The sequence below is a fragment of the Pimephales promelas genome, chromosome 11, assembly GCF_988280905.1.
Source record: "Pimephales promelas chromosome 11, fPimPro1.hap1.1, whole genome shotgun sequence".
Taxonomy (NCBI): Eukaryota; Metazoa; Chordata; class Actinopteri; order Cypriniformes; family Leuciscidae; genus Pimephales; species Pimephales promelas.
In genome coordinates, this window is record NC_142779.1 from 16,535,086 (window position 1) to 16,555,467 (window position 20,382).

Consider the following 20,382-nt stretch of genomic DNA (forward strand, 5'->3'; position numbering starts at 1 on the left):
ACATAGCCACGGAAAATGCATTTGATATGATAACATCCGCGACGTAAACACATTCATCAGTGTACCGCGGCGTCCACAGAAGAGTATAAATCCTCCGAATGTCATTGAGATGAATCTTGGCTATATTTAAATTACTTGTGGATTATTATCATAGCATTGGCAATATCACCTTGCTGGTGTGATGGAGTGGAAAGACGGCCAGCTCATTAAAAGTCGATAGTGAATGTCCTGATGTCTTACTCAGCAGTGTACAGGAGTCTGCTAACAGTGATGTTATACCACTTGGACTAGTGTATGATTATATTGTACTGTACATGCCATTATTATTGTAAATACTTGGATTTTACCGATTAGAAAACATATTTACGCTGAGTTGCAGTATATTTGCATTTAGTTGCATGTTTCTTTGTCCAAGTGTGTCATCTTTCTTGCCTGAATATGATTAAAGGCACTGAGCCCGAAGTGCTGTTCCTTTGTTCTCTTAATTACTCCCAAGACTAGGCAACATGCTCATTTTCATGTGATACTGGAGACATGAGAAAACAAATCTTTTCAACCCACTTTTTTTTCAACAGATTTTTTGACTAGTGCAATTTATAATAACTATACCAAAAATACCCAACAAAAGCTGGTTCTCAAGACACCAGGGGGTTCACAAAAGGAATATCAACTTTAATAGAAGGCATGATGTAAAGATGTCTTACAAATGTTCAGTTGTCATTAAGAGAATCAAACCTAATGACTTAATAATTTATTTTCTGTGTTGACACACATTTTATATAATATGATGCAGTTTAGCATCCTGCTAAATCAACCTAAAATGATTAGAAAGCACTGGTTTCTAACTATTTTACTGGGAGAAAAATGTGCATGATGAAACTAATTCTAGAATAATTATTTGTAATAACTCATCGTTATTAGTGATAAATAAAGAGCAGCACTCTTTTTGGTATCAACTTAAAATGGTTGATAGCTAGAAACATTTTTTCCCCACTTATATTGATCAGTCACTAAGTTCACTTGCAAATATCTAAATAAATTATTCAAAAATGAATCTAAGGGGTGCTGGAATTTTTGTGTAATCTTAAAGAAATCGATTGTTGTATTATTATTTCATATTAAAAAGTCAAATAACCTGAGAAACACACCCTTTCACACAGGTTTGACATATTATATTGTAATTTCCAATTTTCAGCAACTTTACATCACACAAGGTTAATTTTACTAGTGATTCTCAAGAATCTTACATCTTACAGTACATTTTCAAAAATCGAACTGTTCAAAGCTTGCTTTGAATGCTCTGTAGTCTCCATATCTTTCTGACGTCATCCTCCGCACTGTCCAAGACCTTAAAAACAGCAGCATCTCCAGTTTGATCAAAACGCCTCAGCAGAGTTTCCAGAACGCTCACTGGGATGCTGAAGTTCAGGTGGGGATACGTCACTTTCGCTGTGAAGTCTCTAGTGTTGCTGGACACGATACCTAATATTTAGAGGTGTACGATAAAATAAAACAAATGAGATTTTATCCACCTGTGAAAGCTTGATTTAGTCATACACTGCCATTAAGGTTTTTGATGAAAACATTCCAGCATTTTTCTCCATATAATGCACTTTACTGGGCACCAAACGGTTCAAGGTCCAAAAGACAGTTTCAGTGCAAACTGTTCAAACGATTCCAGACGATGAATATTGTCTTATCAAGCGAAACGATCGCTCATTTAAAAAAAACAAAAAACTAAACAAAGTTTAAGTTTTATAAGCTCAAATGCTCACCTTGCTCTGTTCTGTGATGCACGTTCGTGACTCTCCTGTTCGAACTCGTTCATCAATATGAACAAATCTTTTCCAGAGTCAATTCGTTCATTTCGTTTGTTGAATGAACCAAATGACATGAAAAAAGATTTGTTCATTTTGAAAAACGAGTTCTGTAACTGTCTAAGGACAAGTATTTGTTGAGATGTGTATTTGTTTCTTTTTATAAATTGATGTAAATTTTGAGTTCATTTAAATACAATTGTGATATTCAGAAGCGGATATTTAAAATGTATGTAAAATGCCTAGGCGTTTTAAAGTTAGGGGTTCTTTAAGGAGGTTTTACGTAGAAAACGTGATGTCACATGACCCGGTTCAGTTTGTAGCGGTTCTGCGTCACTTTGGGTCAGAACGAACATGAATGCAGAGAAATGACATGTGGTCTGAAAAGAGTTGCTTAATCTGCATGGTTTGAGAGGCGCACACGGTAATTTACCTTTATATATATTTCATAATGTTTTATATTATTCTACATGCATGATGTGATGTGTTTTTCATGATGTTGATTGGATTCGTCATATTTCTTTTGTGATTCACTTTCATATCATGGGACATTGGCACGAGAAACTTGCAAAGGACTGAGAAATGCATATTTTTGAATATATGTTTTCATTTTTTGTAGTTTTCACGGTGTCTATGGTGTCAACTGAAGAGAGAGAGAGAGAGATATGTACGAAATAAACGACAAAGACATCTGTATGAAGCGTGGCCTTTATTTCGTCAGACCAGTGCAGCTATAAGTTCGAACAGGAGAGTCACGAACGTGCATCACAGAACAGAGCAAGGTGAGCATTTGAGCTTATAAAACTTAAACTTTGGTTTTTCTTTTTTAAATGAGCGATCTTTTCTCTTGATAAGACCCTTATTCATCGTCTGGAATCATTTAAAGCCCATTGAACAGTTTGCAGTTTGCACTGAAATTGTCTTTTGGACCTTGAACTCTTTGGTTACCAGTAAAGTGCATTATATGGAGAAAAATCCTGGAACGTTTTCATCAAAAACCTTAATTTCTTTTCGACTGAAGAAAGAAAGACATGGATATCTTGGATGACATGGGTGTGAGTAAATTATCAGCAAAAGTCCTATGCTGCCCCCTTCTGGTTAGAGAATGAATAGTATATTTCATGTATCTCCACTGAAGACTGGATTTGTTCTGAACATTAACTGGTTGATGCATTGACATTTTCCATGAATTCCTAACTATTTAAAATGATATGTAGGATATTAGTATTACCTAACAATTCCCCAGTGGCAGACCGAACCACAGCGCCACCACTGGCTCCAGACTGCACTGCGCATGTCGTCTGCAGCATCACAGGCTTTGACTGATGGCTGATGACTCTGGATAAGATCCCTGAGGTCAACGAGGGGCCACAGCGGCTCCCTAAAGCTCCATAACCCACGACAACTACGTCCTCACCTAAATAAAAACAGAACATGAAAATGTCGGGTACAAAACCCTGTAAATTATGAAGTTATTACATAACCAATACAAGCTGGAGGAACATATTTTTTCTTATATTGGTGGCCCACAGAAATCAAAAACAAATAAAAACAATTCTGGCTAAATATGATTTTCAATAATATAGGTGTGCACAGCATTACCTGGGTGAAAGTATGTGGTAAACTGCGGTTTTACGGAGTCAGCGAGGGATTCCTGAAGCTCCACTAGAGCGATATCATAGGGAGATGATGGAGCTGATGAATACAGCACCTTACCACTTACAGCATGAAATCTGAGGTGGAAAGTAAATCACTTGGTGAGTACAACTATACCAATACCAATAATGTGTAGCGTATTAAACAAAGATCAACAAACATAATGTCACTTCTTTAGGCCTTGTAAGAATGAATATGCATGAATTCATTACCTTCCTCCAAAGTAAACTCTGACATTAACAGCAGACTTTTCATTCACCACATGTCTGCAGGTCAGAACCAGATTCTGGTTTAGCAGAACACCAGAACCCCACAGCAGGCCGGTCTCAATCAGCACCACTCCAGGGTAAAATTCAGAACCTGACCGCCGTGTTGCAGCTTGAATGGCTTGAATAGAGCCAGTTGTTAACTGTGATGACTTTTCTATCAGCGACTTCTGCATGGCACCAGCCTGTATGATGTTTTTCAGAATGAGGTGAACAGAGCACACAAGTGTCAGTCCAATCCATTCTTCGGATTTCCAGCACAAGGGTGAAACGATCAAACCCACGAGGTATGATAGGCCTTCTTTGCTAATAAACACACCGCCTCCTTCGGTGCCAGGCAAGCAGCGGGCATCGGTCAGGATCAGTGCATTCTCCTCTCCTGCCAGATTACTAACTATACCTTTACTAATTGAGTTCATAAAGAGGTCTGGGCAGAGACCACCAAATGGAGACCCACATGCGATAACATGACATCCCTTTTTAAGAGTGCCACTCTTCACCCATGGAATAATTTCTTTACAGGTGCATGTGGACAAACTGGGCACTTTTAGGAGTGCAAACCATGTTAAAAATCTGGAGTCTTCAAGGACTTCTTTATCTGAACCACCGTTATAAAAGCCCCAATTTTCAGCCCCCTTGAAGATTTTGTTAAATGCATCTTGAAACTCCACGCAATTGAACATCATTAACAATTGGGCTTCTTGACGGCTCGTGTTGCGTCTCTCCATTGCACACGATTGGTTGGCGCAAAAGTGAATGTAATCTACATACACTTTTGGCTCTTTAGTGAAACTTTCAGAATGCAATATCTTCGTGTCTTTCTTCGTGGATTGTCTATCAGCTATAAAGCGTGAAAACATCATGCCACTACAGACTAAAATTCCAGACTGGTAATTTAGAAATACTCCACTACAGCTCATTGCTTCATTCTGAGATCCAGATGTTAGGTCGAGTGGCTTCTCGGATACTGTGACAACACAACATGCCTCTTCCACAGTCTTCATTTTCAAATGCTGGATATTTAAAATAGTACAAAACTACCACAGTATAAAAGGTCTCAAGAGTTTTATGTTAGTAGTAACTTAGATGGGTTTTTTGCATCTTGAGTTCAACATTCACAACCACGGTGCTGGCAGTTAGATTACAAAAAAAGACACATTCTAAACAAACACAGTTTGCAACAAAAGCCACCGGTTATTGTTGCAACTTTAAAGTCTAGGAGGCTGATAAAGTAATAATGGTTATATTAGCTTATCGCCGACTTGATATTGTCGCATGAGCTCTCCATCTACAGCGCTTCCTGGTATGATTCATAGACGTGATCACGTGGCCGATAGCGTGGACTCCTATTGGTTTATCCACGTCCAACTCATTCATTGAAAAACAATTCATTTCATTGAACCGGTTCAGTGGTTCTTTTACGTCGTCGTGACCGAAAGAGACGTTTCTATCAAGCGTCAAGCTTTGGTAAATACCATTTTTTACTCTCTATGGTCAATACCCTATGGTCAAGCCATTAACCGGTTATTTTTATATTTATACATTAAAATTATAATGTATAATATATAATGCATCAAAGACTAAACAGATAGCAGGACAGATATGAATGAAATTACATAAAATCTTCATGTAAAGTTTCACAAACAAAAATATAACATTATAAACATATAAAGAGGAAATCATTATCAGTGGAATTACCAAAACAATTAAGTTTCGTTGACATAGTTGTTGAGTTTGCATTATGGATGTCTGTGTGCATTCTGATGCTCACTTATCCCACGCAACAAAGGTATAGATTCAGTATTGCTAAATAGATTTTTGGATTTGACTCGACTAGGATGTAAATGCTTTATTCTTTAAAATGTTTATTCAAATTGCTTTCTACGATTTATACATATCTATATGTTTTTGGAAAAGAGCAAAGCACACATGGAAAATTCAAAATATTTTATTTGTGTTGCCTACTTCAGTGCATAAATGCTACAAGGTGAAACAAGTGGCACACACATAATTAGCCCCAAATCCCCAAATCCCTAAATCCCAATCCTTTCACATAACATAAGCATACTTACAAATAGGGGTAAATGTGACCTAGTATTATGACTATTAGTATTATGATTTTTCAGGCCATATGAACTAAAAAAAGCCTATATACTCTCATGCCATAACTGCAAATAAATCACAGCTGACAGTCAAAAAGTACTCATTGCACAATTATTCAGGTAGTTTAGTGTTGAAACAGGCTAATGTGGAAACACCACTGAAAATGAAGAGTAATACATAAGCACGTATCAAAATACTACATACAAATCAAACCTTTATATAAACATGTCATTGTAAATCTCTGCCTAATTTAAGCAAGCATGTATACATTGGCAGTCCACACCTTCAGAAGTATTTCCTTTGAACAGGTGGGAAATACACCACTAGGAAAAGCCACCAGCATTTAAGGCACTGAGGTAATGTAACATGAAAACAAAAACACTGATTTTCTGTATCATCGACTGAACGTGACATCAGAAATTCACAGCACAAGTAATACTCGCCTGATTAGAAGTGATTCAAACGTACAGTTATGTTTAACTTTTTGGCAGGGTATAAAACTGACAACCATGTGAAAAATGTGTTTTGTTACAGGATGCCAATCCTTAAAATAACCCAGCACAGCTGTTAACCCTTTTAGAAAAGTAAACAGCATACATTATGTCTTTAAAAAATAAAAGTGTAAGTAATTGCTACTGTAGCTTATTATTAAATGCATATCTCAGATACTGATCTGACCTATAGGCTCAGATAATATTTGTGAATAACACCCCTGGTTACTTAGTTTCACTACAAGATAAATAATCAATTTCTAAATAAGGATACATGAGTTATGAATTAATAACCACATTTAATATGTTAATCAATATACTGAGATAGCCATCGAAAACCTTCACCATATCCTTGTCTCTTCAACACACTGCACATAAAGACTTCCATTGGCCTCAGGTTGAGTTCTTTCAGTGATGTATTCCCCTGTGTGGACACAAAGACAAAATAAGACCTTGTATTGCTTCAGAAAACGTTAAACATTTGATTGAATATTACATAAACTGTGCAACATCATGTTTTAAATACATTCCATCATTGACCTACCTTTCCAGTGGTGTGTCCATAAAGACCAAACATTCCTCTCAGCCCATCCTCACTAATTGCTTCTGGCCGGTCAATTTTATTCCCCAAAATAAGGATTGGCACATTGGAGATGGTTTCATCGGTTAAGAGGGCCTATGATATAAAGAGCATTCATTATTATTCAAATATGTTTTGATCGGGGAATAGGGAATCCATTTAAATAAATGCATTGAAGTCAGTGCTGTGACCTTCCTTTTTCAACTTTCATATGTAACAATGGCCCTGTTTACACCTGGTATTGGTCGATCGGATAAGTGAGTGGCGCTAAATCAAAGTGTAAATGGGGTCTAAAATGTTTTGAGCACTTCCAAAAGTAGTCGAAAACGCATTAGACCGGTTTGCTTTCATAATGTAAACGCTCATGTGGTCGAATGTGTTAAACATTCAATGGATACACATTATGGGAAGTGCGATAGCAACAGACTGGATTTAAACTTTATCGGCTGAAGACCCCAATTCAATTTGAAAAAAGTACCAAGCAGAATGTTCGCTCACCATCCCTGATTTCTAACATGTTCGGCATGGTCTTGCAGCTACTTCTGCTTTCTGTGTATTTTTCCATCATATCCTTTCTCATTCATATGTAAATTGCATGGTCTTATTTCATCCATTAGATCGAAAGATCTGAAAAGGGCCATACATTTACCTGCTCACAAACCATTCCCTCAAAGGAATCAGGACAGAAGGGACGGAAAGAGAACATAGAGACGGATTAAAACACCAGGTGTAAACAGGAATGTGCCTCCCTAGTCTGCTTGGGATCCGGTCCACCAAAACACACCCTAAATGTAAACAAAGCCTACCATGTCTTAACGAAACCCTTGATTATATATATATATATATATATAAAAAAGGAAAGGTAGACTTACATCTAACTCAATTTTGGCTTCTAGTAGTCGTTCGTGGTCAGCACAGTCAACAAGATACACTATCCCATTTATTGCTGGAAGATAATTCTTCCAAACTCTTCTTGCTGAGAATTAAGAATAGACAAGAACCATTTGCATTATGTCCTGTTAAAATTTCTAATATATATGTATATTATTTTGTTTTATCTATACCACTCTTTAATTTAAACTCCAGATTTATTAATCATGTATTATTTAATTCTATATTTACCTTGAGCATGACCACCCAGGTCAAACGTTGTGAAAGTCATCCCAGCAATAGACAGTTCCTCTGATGCTATAGTAGATAGGACAAGATACAGTGATGCACAATGTTTGCTCCAACACATGTAGAATTCATATTGTAAGAATAAGAAATCCTGTTTTTTTTTTCCACTCAGAATTGGTGTAAACTGCTGTCCCACAAACAAAACACACATTTAAAAAGAATTTAAGTATTAAAAATTTAGATGTTTACAAAGATCCTTCTATTATCCACTGAATCCCACAAAAATATTTAAAATATCAGTAAGCTTAATATATATAAAATCATAATTTATTGGGTACTTTCAATTGGGAGGGGGTTATCCTGAACCCTTCTCCCTAAATTTTAACTTGTGAAAATACTGAAATGTTTTTTTTTTTTTTTTTTTAAATCGTGAAACTTTATGTAAAAAAAAAAAATGTGTCCCGCATTTTCATGCCACTACCGAAACAGGCTATATTTTTGATCAGGAAATGTTCCTGTGTCCCTCTCTCTCATAACCTCTCTTTCATTGTAGATAGGTTTTTTTGAGGGAAATTAGATCAAAAGTCTGAAAATCTGTGTGTAACTTTAGGAACGTCATTACCAAACACCATTGTATCTGCAATTAAGCTAACTTTTTTGGGTGTTGTTATTCCATAACATTTTGTGTGTACAACTGTTCAGAACTGTGGTAATCTTGTGCTGATTATCATCTTTGAGTTAGGCTCAAAAGTACCTAAAATTGTCACTACCAAAACAGTCATAACCGAAACACGTCATCATTGTTTTGGTAGTGACAAAAGGGAACACAATCATTTGGGGGAAATAAGCTAAATTATAGTACAGTTATGTAAATAATTAGTGTCTTAGTATGTTTTAGTATGCAAGTTAAAATTCTGTGAGGTGATGTGTCCGCTACCAAAACATCACTAGCGAAAATGTGCCGTCACGACCGAAACATGCATGTTTTGTCTAAAATAAAGTATATTGAATAATCAACTAAGATGTTATTTTTGTGTTAGTGTAATGAATCCTTAGTTTTGAAAACAGTGTGATTAACTTAATGTCTTTTCCAAAGAAAGATTGGATTCAAAATACAACAATTCTTATAAATTACACTTGAAATATTGTTAAAATTGTAATTGTTATTGATTTACCTGTGAAAACTTTTTTTAATAGCTAGCTAATATATATATATATATATATATATATATTTACAAGGTAGATGTAAACAAAATATGAATAGGCCAATATAGCCTAAGCCTTCTTATTAAATGTATTTATTATTGTGTTTCGGTAGTGACAAATTTGGGGAGAGGAAAAATATAGTTAAAATATTAACTACACAATTATTAGAAATGTGTACATTGGATATACAATTTGCATAAATACAATATTTGTGAAAAAAAATCAAGACGTTTCAAACTCCAATTCTGTAGAATGGCCCATATACACCTCGTATTAAAATATTAAAATATGTGGCACTTTCCTACTTACTAGGGTGAAGAGTTGGAACATGCTGCCCAAGTCGATCATCTTTAAGCATGTGCAATAATGTTGTTTTTCCGGCATTGTCTAATCCAAGAAAAACTAATTTCCCCGACTTTTTATAGAGTCCTACAAAGAAATATGAGTATGAAAACAACACACACACACACACACACACACACACACAAAACAAAACAGTTACATGATGATTTGTGCTCATCTGTATTTCAATATCTGCTGATACTTTACCTAATAATTGTAACACACTGTTGAATCCTCTGAACAGCCAATCAAATATGAAAGACATTTTCGTGGCCTGCCCCCTGAAATGAAATAGCAACAGAATGAGAGATTTGTTCCAAATTCCAATCCAGTACTGCAAGATCCAAGACTCTTCAATGGGCTCTGCTAACTCCAAATAAGCTCTTTACCTAAATCTAGCCATGTGAAAAACAAACGGTAGTTACAAAATGGCCAAAGTTAACATTTTGCCTTCAAGAAAGCATTTAAGAAAAGAGACATAAAACCCCTCATAGCTAATAATCAATATTCCTCACACTGCTCACAACATGAGCAAGAAACTATTTCTAGTTGTGAGACCTTGTCACTTGACGCCATGGATATAGCACACAGACATAGCTGTCACTCAAATGACAGCAACTAGCGCTCAACTCCAAGCCATTTCTATACATTAATAATGCTGTTATTTAAGTTAAATACATATGCAACCAAATATTATTGTTCCCTAACCAGCGCAGTATAGCAGACCAAATGTTTAGCGTGCGTTTTCTAGAAACTCGTCAAAGCAGTGGAAGCGCTTTGAAACACTGAAAACAACAGCCAGCTAGGTACGTTAGATGCTGGTTGAATGAGCAAAACAGAGAATTTTGAAGGTAAACATGCTCAGAATGACGTTATAAGTAAAATATTAAAACCTGGCTTTTGGTGTTGAAATTTGTCTATTAATATTCAGTGACCAATATTTTAACAGTCGCGTCGTTTGTAATGTTGCGTCATTTGTAAATAACACATAAGACATGCGTTCCACTAGAGAAATATTCGTGCCAGTACCTGAAAGTGTCCGCTTGTAGACCAGTCAGTCCGGTCTGTGTTCTTCTGCTAAACACCAGCCCGAATTTGACGTTTAACCGGAACTGCGTAGCTGCATAGGGTGGTCTCAGATCGATTGTAGGTTAATGCGTTGTCACTGCTTGCTAAATTATGAGTGACCTGCTGCAGCTGTGGCGTCTGACAGCTAAGGTTTGCATTTAAAAGGTTGGGGTTGGTAAGAACTTTTCAGTAAAAAAAAGAAAAAAGATCTCTATGCTCCCTATTGCATTGATCAAATATACTAAAAGCATGTGAAATATGATTACACTTTAAAATAACAAACAAAAGTTTGGCATATCTAGTCACCATTGACTATCAATGTATGGGGGGAAGAAAATCTGGAATGAAAGTGAATGATGACTGAGGCTGTGTCAGCCCCTAATATTTTGACTAACATCTGTTGTAGCACAGAATAATTGGATTTGGCATATGAGTGAGTTGACAGAAGTTTCACTTTTGGGTGAACTATCCCTTTCAAAGTGATGCGTTTTGGATGTAGCTGCTCTAACATACCAGCATTTTGCCCACACTGGCATTGTGGATCCTTGTACATCAGCTCACACTTATTCATGACAATTATATTTAAATATTGCAATGCATCTAATACAGAACAAAATCCATTAACAAAGAAGCAGAAGTGTCATATGAGAAAAGGTTTATTAACCATTTGTTCAACAGTATTCAGTACCTGAGTTTGACCAGACTATTTAGTCTCTTTAGTATCTCTAACTTTAGTTTATGTTACACAGAATATCTAACCATTATCAAGATTAACATAACTTAAAAAGCCTTTGGTCAGGTCCTTCAACTGTTCATTTGAGATTCAGAATCAAGATAATAAGGTGTTAAGTGTTTATGCTTTCATTCAACATCATCCATTATTCTAAAGTAAACTGAAACTGACATACAAATTCTAAACATGATCAGACTGGTCCATTTACAGTGTTCTGTTCTTTAGTTCTTCGCATAGTAGAACCACTTGTCAACTGAAAAAGAAAACAGCAATTTATATATGATGGCATGTCTAAACTCAAATTGAATGGATACACAACAGTAATAATACATTATATAACCAAAATGACAGATTTTAAGAGATCCGATTTGTCACTGAAAAAAAAAAAAATCAACAACAAAAAATTCAAACCTGAGCATGGAACTGGACTGGCATCTCCACATGGGCATGACTAATGATAGAAAGAAAAAATTGTTTCAAATACCACATTAGTAAATCGTTATTTGACATAAGGCACCACTATAAAAGTAATACATCTAATATATACAATTTATGAAATAGTGAATAGTCCTGTGGATTCAAATAAAAAAATAGCTCATACTCCATTAACAACTGCATTGGCTTCATCTGCCGAACAGCAGAATGGACTGTCTCCCTCTGAGACACATGTGTTCTTGCTGCACAGTAAAAGAGAAAAAAAAACAATGACTTGAGGTGAAAAGAATACAAACCACAGAAAATTCTCTTTATTTTTAAATTACATTTATTTATTTCAGTTGGAAACCATGTCTACACCTTAATAGGTTATCTGTAGTGATTGTGAATGAAAGCGCAAACAGTCAGAGGTAAAATAAAATACAATGCAAATTAGCAACCAAATGCAGACTGCTAAAGAAAGATTTCCTTACCAGTTTAGTTCTCCAGCATTGGTTTGTTGTGAGATAAGTGCCTTCCAGAAGCCATGGGTGGTTTTGATTGTCTCAATGGCAAAGTCCTGGAATAAATGTAGCATATTTTTTAGTGCTGTAAAGGCTTATGACCAATCACAAATGAAAGCTTGTGTACAGCCGTTTTTCTGAGCAACATACCTTGTCTTTGAACTCTCCGTTGAATGCAAACTTGTTTTCAGGTTTCCCATCGGGTACCTTGTACCTCCTGAACCAGTCAACTGTGGCCTCGAGGTAACCTGGCTTGAGTCTCCTCACATCACTAATGCCTATATTTCACATCAGATGAAAGAAAACAATCACATATCTGCCTCTCTTTTCCGAGTCAACAGGAAAGCAATGAGTGTTATTTACTGTTCAAGTCCTTTGCCTCAGGGTCATCAACGTTGATTGCAATAACTTTCCAGTCAGTTTCACCTTCATCAATCATTGCTAAGACACCCAGGACTTTCACTTTGATAACATCTCCACGATTGCACACCTGAAAAGATCAAGAATTGTGGAGTTTTTTCATCTAATCCAACTTGAACTGCACAACGACAACTTGCTCCATTATAAATATGGCTTAATTCCATGCAATACTTCAAATGACAAACACCAATATCAATACCTTGCTACCAATTTCACAGACATCGATCGGGTCATTGTCACCACAACAACCTGTGTCATTGTCTTTGTGCCCGGGGTCTTCCCAAGTCTGTCAAAAAATATTTAAAGAAAGTTGTTGTAAAATCTACCATTGTAAAAAGTGTATCATGGTTTCCACAGCACAACTGTTTTTAACATTGATAATAATAAGAAATGTTTCTTGAGCACCAAATCAATATATTAGAATGATTTTGGAAGGATCATGTGACCCTGAAGATGGGAGTAATGATGCAGAAAATATTAAAAATAAAAGGTCTATTTAATGCATGATCAGTGCAGATTTAAAAGGCTTACTTGAGGGATTGCTCCATAATTCCAAATATACCCTTTGTGTGGGAAAACATTGGCCACATAGCGCAAATTGCCCTTCTTCACATCTTGCTTTATGGGGTTCAGAGCGTCTTTTGTAGCAATCTGAAAAGTAAAGCATAATGTTGACTTGCAGTATTATTCATGCAGACACCAACTGGTTGATGATTTTGTCTGAATGTAATACACCACAAATGTAGGATAAAGTGTTTTCTTTTCAATACCACTTAATCTTTGTAAATGTATTCATTAATGTTTTAGGTGTGTAAATATATGGCCTTACAATATATGAGGCCTGTTGCAAAGTCCTCTATTCTATTGTTTTATTGTGTTATATAAGCTTGGCTAATGTCAGACCGACTTGGGTCTGAGAACCACATGTGGATTTTCTCGTATTTGAGGCGTGGTTTACGAATGCCTAGAACCGTTTATTGGGTGCTAAGAATGTCTATCAAATGCTCATAGCCAATCGTTTCAATTATACCAGATGACGTATGTAGAGTGACAGAAATTAGATGAGGAAGACGACGATGGGTCAGAGATTAATGTGTACACGATGGCATGTATCTAACAAGGGGGTAATCCATCCATCGGAAACTGAAGCTTCGCTTGGGAGTAGCTGACTATCACTGGCTGTTAGCATTCCATTGACTCCCATTCATTTTGGCGTCACATTTGACAGTGAATAACTTATTTATTTCTTATCAGAAATACGACAATGGATAAAAGGCTCCATTACTTTGTATCTTACGTTAAGGCCCTGTAGAAGGCGTTTTTGTAAAAATAGGCAAACGATTGCATCAAAACGAATCGACTCTCCGTCACACAGTTGAAAAATTACCATATAAACAGAATGAGAAACTCATAGGCAATCTTTTACGGTCTGTTAGGCAAACGGGTGGACATTGAGGCATAAGTCTAGGCAGAAGCCCATAGATAGAGAGTTCATAAAAGCAACAGGACAAAATATTTCAACAACAGATGTGTTTTAGATTTCAATTCAGGTTTGGCTTGGCACAGCTACTAGAAGGTCAGAACGGTTGCTCACGCCAGATCTATGTCATCAAGCTCAGTTTGAGCCTGCACAGTACGCTTGGCTATCAGGAAGTGAGTGCTTCTAATGGGCTCTAACTTTCTCCGTTGAAATCTATGGGGTCGCTATATCCATTTATTTTACTGTTTGTCTAATGGTTTTCTGGGTTGTTTTGTTGTCTAACAATTATATGAATGTTGTACACCTCCCCATTACAAACTTTCAAAACTATCAATGTTATAACTGACCAACTTCTAAAAAGAAATGTATAGTTGTCTTTGTAAAGAATTGCTCGCTTATATATGTAGTTTTGGTGCCGCTGCTATGACACTGTACAAACACTTCCAGTGTGAATACTCTCGCGTGTCTGCAGCTGCAGTGACGATGTAAGTTAGTGCCGCTCATGTTTGCAGTGTGAAACGGCCATAAGGCTGAATCGGATCCATAGATATAACAAACTGCGGCTAGGCAGTATGGGGAAACACAAGCTAGTTTTATATTGCAAGTTGTGTGGTTTTGTACTGTTACTGTTGCTCATACCTCCATTTTTGCATTTGTCCATCTTGGTACTTCAACAACCATGTGGAAAATGTTCTACAGAGTAAATAAAATAAAAACAATTAATAAGAAAAAAAAATTCAGGAAGTAAAAATTCATATTAAAAGTCATATTTATAAAAAGAATACAAAAAACTGTAAAGCCATTAGAATGATTAATCAAAGTTTGACACACATAAGATATCAGAACAGTTCAAAGTATTGAACGATTTTAAATGACAAAGGGTTAAGATCATTCCTCTCACAGACTAAGTCCCTTCACCCGATAAAGAGCTGATATACACTGTGCTGTGCTGGATTGTGAAATGACCATACACTTCCAAAGGGCTCCCACAAGAGAGGCGGTTATCAACACGGTTATGCGGTTATGTAACCCTGACAAGAGAAACTAGGAAGACATTAAAATTCTGTACCTGAGCTTCATCTGCACACATGGGTATGTCATGGAATGGTGAAATATACTTGCCATCTGAATTCTCTGTTAAAAAAAGTTATATTTGTAACATAATATTTCTATACACATAAAAATTTCAAAAGTAGTTGTGTGCTTCAATTACTTGTACATCAGATCACTTAAAACCTTGCAGAGCAACAGTTTTCCATATTAAGGCACAATTAAATAAAATAAAAAATCTATAACCTAGCTCTTATTCGCCCCAATGTCTATCATAACATGCAATGAGTTGAAATCTTTTTAAAGAGTCACTTTTTCAACTCACACAAAAGTGACCACAGCTGTCAAGCTAGAATTATAAAGGTACAGTGAAATAGACGTACTTTAAACAGATATAGGTACAGTTATGCAGTACCTTTTGGGTACGTATCCATTAAAAATGAATATGCCTGTGTGATCATTTAGAAAAATATTTGTACAAAGCTTTAATATTTATACAAAACCCCAGGCTTCAAACTTTATTAAATTAGTTTGTTTTATGCATTTTTAAACAAGACAAGTCAGAACATCAAGAAAGAACTGAAAACAGAGAATTTATCACACCACTGTTCTTAATTGCATGAAAGAAAGAAGCTCAGATATTCTGAACTGGGTATTCTAAAGTCATATGGGGTTGACTTTGAAACTTAAATTAGTAAATTCATTGTGTTGATGTTAATGATAATGACGTTAATAGTTTTCCCCATTGTGCATATAATCTGTCAATCATGTTAATTGTCAAGAGAGAGATGATGATGTCATGCTGCTGATAAGGGTGAGACGTGTAATGCACGGTTGGCAACTAAAATAAACATTTTTTTGAAGAGACTCGTTCAGTATATCTAGTTAATATAATTCATATTTCATTTATCTGAGGTCATTTTAAACAGAGCAGACAAAATAACAAGACAAAAAAATTATATAACGTTACTGCGACAATATGATGCAATGAGCGACCCTGTATTTGCCCGTCCTTCATTTACACATTTTAAATGGTTGGCGATTAAATGGTTACTTTTATTGTTAATAATCATAACGTTAGGTAACAATACAACATTGTCGTCCATTTGGTACTTTCAGTTTTTACTATGTAACCGGTCCGGTACAACAGGTTTGGTTCATTTGAACCAAGAAGAACTTTAAGGAAACCCACAACTAATTAGCCATTAAAATAAAGTTTTTGGGCTGAATATCAATTTAATATCGTAAATTCATCAGTTTAGGTCATAAATGACGCGAGGAAAAGCGACACGTGGGACTTGCGGCCCAACCCCTTTCATCAAAATTCAATGAACCTCCCAGACCGTACAAACTCATCATCAATCCTTCAAGAACATAATTCATACTTACTAAAATAGAGCCTATAGTTCAAGGTGTTTGGGTTTCCTCTTTCTTCAACGGAGAAACTCATATTGTGCGCTATTGTGTGTTGCGTCCAGTAGGCTGTGTGTTAAAAAAGAGGACACTCTTAGAGGTAGCTCAAGCTTAGGGAAACCGCACATGCGCAGAAGCTGAATTGCGCATACGATCTTTATATAATAGATAATGATGATCAGTGCTAAAAAAAAAGACATTGTAAACAAATTCAAATATCACATTTGTAACAAAGTAACGTTTAATGTGTTCAAAGACAGTTTTGTATATTTTCACCTAAAACAGCCGTGCAGATGTTTTGTTGCTTTGTTCCACAACCTGTTCAAGTTGATGTTCACCTGGTTTAGGTGGTCAGCAAAGTGATCTCCCGATCTGTATTCTTTTTTATATTTATATTTTGCCGTTGGCGTTCAAGCGACGTAATTCTCCCTTGACGTCATATCCTTCCAGCGCTCTTCGCTTCCTGCCTGGCGGAGGGAGGGGACGGTGCTGACGGCTGGGAGGACGAGCTGAACGTGAAGAAAGACTTGGGAAAGCGATAAGAAACGAGGGGAAAGGGCCCGAGGTTTTTTACCTTGTATCGGGAAAACGTATCGCTCGACTCTGATTAGCACCCGAAGCAAGTGCAATGTCGTCCAGTCGTCAGTTTAGCGAGAGCAGGACCATCCCGACCAGGACGGTGCTGATCAACGACTCAACGCAGCTACCTCACGACTATTGCACCACTCCTGGAGGCACTTTATTCTCCACCACCCCTGGAGGTAATAACCCGCCTGAGACGTGTGCTTTATGTCCCGGCCGGCTGCTATCTGCAGCCATTGTTGTTTACATGGAGACAGTCAAATGTTAGAGGGTGGCCTGCATTGGCCAGGAAGCAGTAACCACATAAAAAGCTGTGACTCAGAACGTTCTGTTCTCTGCCTGCTGCTTAGACAGTAATTTTGAGGCTCGTAGGAAAGTTGAGTTATTTTGCATGTAGACAGCCTGGGAAAGCTCAAAATGTTAAGACTTTTAAAACAGCGAGGGCCAAAGATGTTGCCTAGGAAGGCAACTGACTGGACTTTTGAGGCACAGACATGTAGTTCAAAACAAAAACAGCGCCGCCTGTGCTTCGCTCTGATCAACCTGATTGGTCCGCATTGACTGATGGACAGAACAAAGAAATGCATTCCACTAAATTCATACAGAGAGCGTTACATACAGCAGTATATACCCTACCAAGTGTAATCTTGATTGCTTTTGATCACAAAAATATCGTCGTGCATCTGATTTGAATTATGCTCCAAGGACAAAATTCTTATTTTTTGTAATCACTCATACTAAATTATTCACATGAATCATCATCTTTGTGATTTCAAAGGCACGACAATGTGTCATTATTGTCTATCTCGCCCTTTTCAGGGATATGATCATCGTTTATATTCACCTTCATGTTTTCATTCCTATATGACTGACTTCTGAGTAACACAAAAAGGAAAGATGTCATATTTCTTTAGGATTGTTGTGCCTGGCTGGTAGTTATGCTATAAAACTTGATTATAACAGTTTGTTTGTTGTGACCATGCAGGAACCCGAATAATCTATGACCGTAAGTTCCTATTAGACCGGCGTAACTCGCCCATCGCCCAGACCCCACCAGCGCACCTGCCGGTTATCCCAGGAGTGACGGGCAAGAACATCCTCAATGAACTCAAGAGGAATGAAGCTAACAACATCAACAACCATGATGCCAAACCAGCGCAAGGTTTGTCTTTAAAACTGACTGAACTGGAACTGTTTCCACTGGGACCTCCCTGCTTTGTGCTCGCTCATCTAATATACACAAACAGTAATGTATCTGGTTGGAGGTTTAGACTATAGTGTTTACTCACACCATTCTCTTTTACTTTACTAGTGGTCATGCATGATGCACATGAGGTTTTTTTTGCTTTTATGTTGCAGCTGAAGATGCTCAGTTTGAGATGGACATCTAAAGAAGAGGAACCAACGTGAAGAACGATTTATTACCTGGTACCTGTGTGCCAGTGGCTTGGCTTGTAGAAACCAATGTTGTGAGCCCTCTCCTTTAGCTCTCTCTAGCTGCTGGGTGCTGCATAATCATGGGGATAAATGACTTAAGTTTGCCCTGTGGAGCCCTGAAAGTTAACCTGTTAGCCTGATGAGCTCTTTTTGTTTAGGTTTCAGGGCTGCCATCAGCTGTACTTGCTTAAGTCACAGAGCAAAGGAAAAATTCTTTATTGTAAGTGACCGGATATATTACCAATTTACTGTAATGGACTCATAAGCAAATCAGCCATCAGAGATTCACTGCTGATAGTTCAGAGTACACTGTTCCAGTTGATACCCTTAATGCAGTCTACTTTGTTCACTGATTTGAAGCCAGGAAATGCAGTTATCTGCAAGTTCATGTCCTACCAAATGTAATATATATATTTTTTTTCCATCCAAAAACGTTACTGGTTACAGTTACCATTTTAATTTTAAAGGGACAGCAGGATTATCATCATAATTTTGATTAAAAAATGTCTTTTATATCAGTTAAAACATTGAACTGTTTTTCAGATATTTGTTCAGCTCAAAACTATAGTTTTATAGAATTGTAAAAAAAAAAAAAAAACATTGAAACCACAGTCCTTAATCACTCATTTAATTTTTACGATTATGATGCCAAACAAATGTATACCGATTTTCAAATCTTATTTAGACCTACCCCAAAATGACCTTGAGCAAATTCTTCAAATTTCCTTAAGGTAAATAACATCTGATCACAATTTTGAAAGACCAAATTGTTACTTTATTTCAGAGAGAATGTTTCCGTTTAGATTTGTCCTGCTAATGGTATGGTACCTTTGCATGCCGAGATACTTGAAGCGTCAACATCAGCTAATAAAAGGTAGACAATATGCAGTACTGTTGGACTGGATCAAGGGTTTAATACACTTTATGAAATGATGACAAAAAGAGAGCTGGTCTCAGGAAGCACCTGCTTTATGTACCTAACAAGTACACATCATCTTATGGCTCATTTAATGGGAGAAATCGCTCGATGAATTTTTAACATTAATATCAGCCGTGACATCTGCTGTCACTTTCCGATTACTACAATCCTCAATCCTTACAAACCTTGATAATCAAATCAAAGGTAGGAAAGCACTGAAGTGTTGTTTTGGTCATTTTACTATTGTCTGTCTCACATCCACACAATGTGATTCTTCAAAAGGGGGATAGTTTTGTAGTGACCAGACATATTGATTCAGATCAAATATCTTGAAAACTTGAATTGAATCTTTCCAATGCTCTTCTATGCATGTTCTTTTGGTCTGCTTCTTGGTCTTTAGTTCACATGTCACATCATTAAATCTATGTTGTTTTTTGGGAGGATGCCAAATAGGTTTGATTTGTATTGAAAGAGAATTAAGCGAAGAGATTATCTAAACAAAGTGACTTAAAGAGGATAAGACTTATTCTCATGACTTCAATTGTCTCTTTCTGTGCTCTAGTCATTCTCTGAAGCACAAATGTTTTTTTTTCTTTTGTCTTTTGTGCTTAGCTTCTGTATCCATGCCTTACTTTACTAAGCTGACCAACTGTGTCAAATACAGTTCTCTTTCATACCTTAAAACAGGATCAGTTCCTTTGTTTAATTTCTTTCCGACTTTCAAGTTGAAGATACGATAAAGATATTGCTATGTTTTACTAG

At 36.6% G+C, this 20,382-nt stretch overlaps 4 protein-coding genes and 1 long non-coding RNA gene across 5 annotated transcripts; 2 read left to right on the forward strand and 3 right to left on the reverse strand.

The window, feature by feature from the left end:
- Positions 1-1,157: 1,157 nt before the first annotated feature.
- On the reverse strand, positions 1,158-5,027 carry tysnd1 (trypsin like peroxisomal matrix peptidase 1). The gene is made up of 4 exons (XM_039671617.2): positions 3,686-5,027; positions 3,420-3,550; positions 3,049-3,234; positions 1,158-1,482 (listed from the first exon to the last, which is right to left on the reverse strand). The coding sequence occupies exons 1-4, from the start codon at positions 4,741-4,743 to the stop codon at positions 1,280-1,282; spliced, it is 1,578 nt and encodes a 525-aa protein (XP_039527551.2). The 5' UTR covers positions 4,744-5,027; the 3' UTR covers positions 1,158-1,279.
- Positions 2,164-2,513, forward strand: LOC120471342 (uncharacterized). The gene is made up of 2 exons (XR_016145533.1): positions 2,164-2,241; positions 2,437-2,513. It is a non-coding gene; the product is annotated as an uncharacterized LOC120471342 (long non-coding RNA).
- Positions 5,028-6,453: 1,426 nt separating the features above from the next.
- On the reverse strand, positions 6,454-10,731 carry sar1ab (secretion associated, Ras related GTPase 1Ab). The gene is made up of 7 exons (XM_039671788.2): positions 10,610-10,731; positions 9,788-9,861; positions 9,548-9,667; positions 8,036-8,101; positions 7,786-7,889; positions 6,878-7,009; positions 6,454-6,757 (listed from the first exon to the last, which is right to left on the reverse strand). Exons 2-7 carry the CDS (start codon positions 9,843-9,845, stop codon positions 6,641-6,643), a joined length of 597 nt encoding a protein of 198 aa, XP_039527722.1. The 5' UTR covers positions 9,846-9,861; positions 10,610-10,731; the 3' UTR covers positions 6,454-6,640.
- A 555-nt stretch (positions 10,732-11,286) lies between these two features.
- ppa1b (inorganic pyrophosphatase 1b) lies at positions 11,287-16,751 on the reverse strand. Its single transcript, XM_039671787.2, has 11 exons — positions 16,659-16,751; positions 15,289-15,353; positions 14,859-14,912; positions 13,271-13,390; positions 12,939-13,025; positions 12,683-12,809; positions 12,470-12,597; positions 12,290-12,375; positions 11,983-12,058; positions 11,793-11,832; positions 11,287-11,634 (listed from the first exon to the last, which is right to left on the reverse strand). Exons 1-11 carry the CDS (start codon positions 16,717-16,719, stop codon positions 11,603-11,605), a joined length of 876 nt encoding a protein of 291 aa, XP_039527721.2. The 5' UTR covers positions 16,720-16,751; the 3' UTR covers positions 11,287-11,602.
- Positions 16,752-17,152: 401 nt separating this feature from the next.
- eif4ebp2 (eukaryotic translation initiation factor 4E binding protein 2) lies at positions 17,153-19,226 on the forward strand. Its single transcript, XM_039671786.2, has 3 exons — positions 17,153-17,443; positions 18,250-18,426; positions 18,624-19,226. The coding sequence occupies exons 1-3, from the start codon at positions 17,311-17,313 to the stop codon at positions 18,653-18,655; spliced, it is 342 nt and encodes a 113-aa protein (XP_039527720.1). The 5' UTR covers positions 17,153-17,310; the 3' UTR covers positions 18,656-19,226.
- The last annotated feature ends 1,156 nt before the right edge of the window (positions 19,227-20,382 follow it).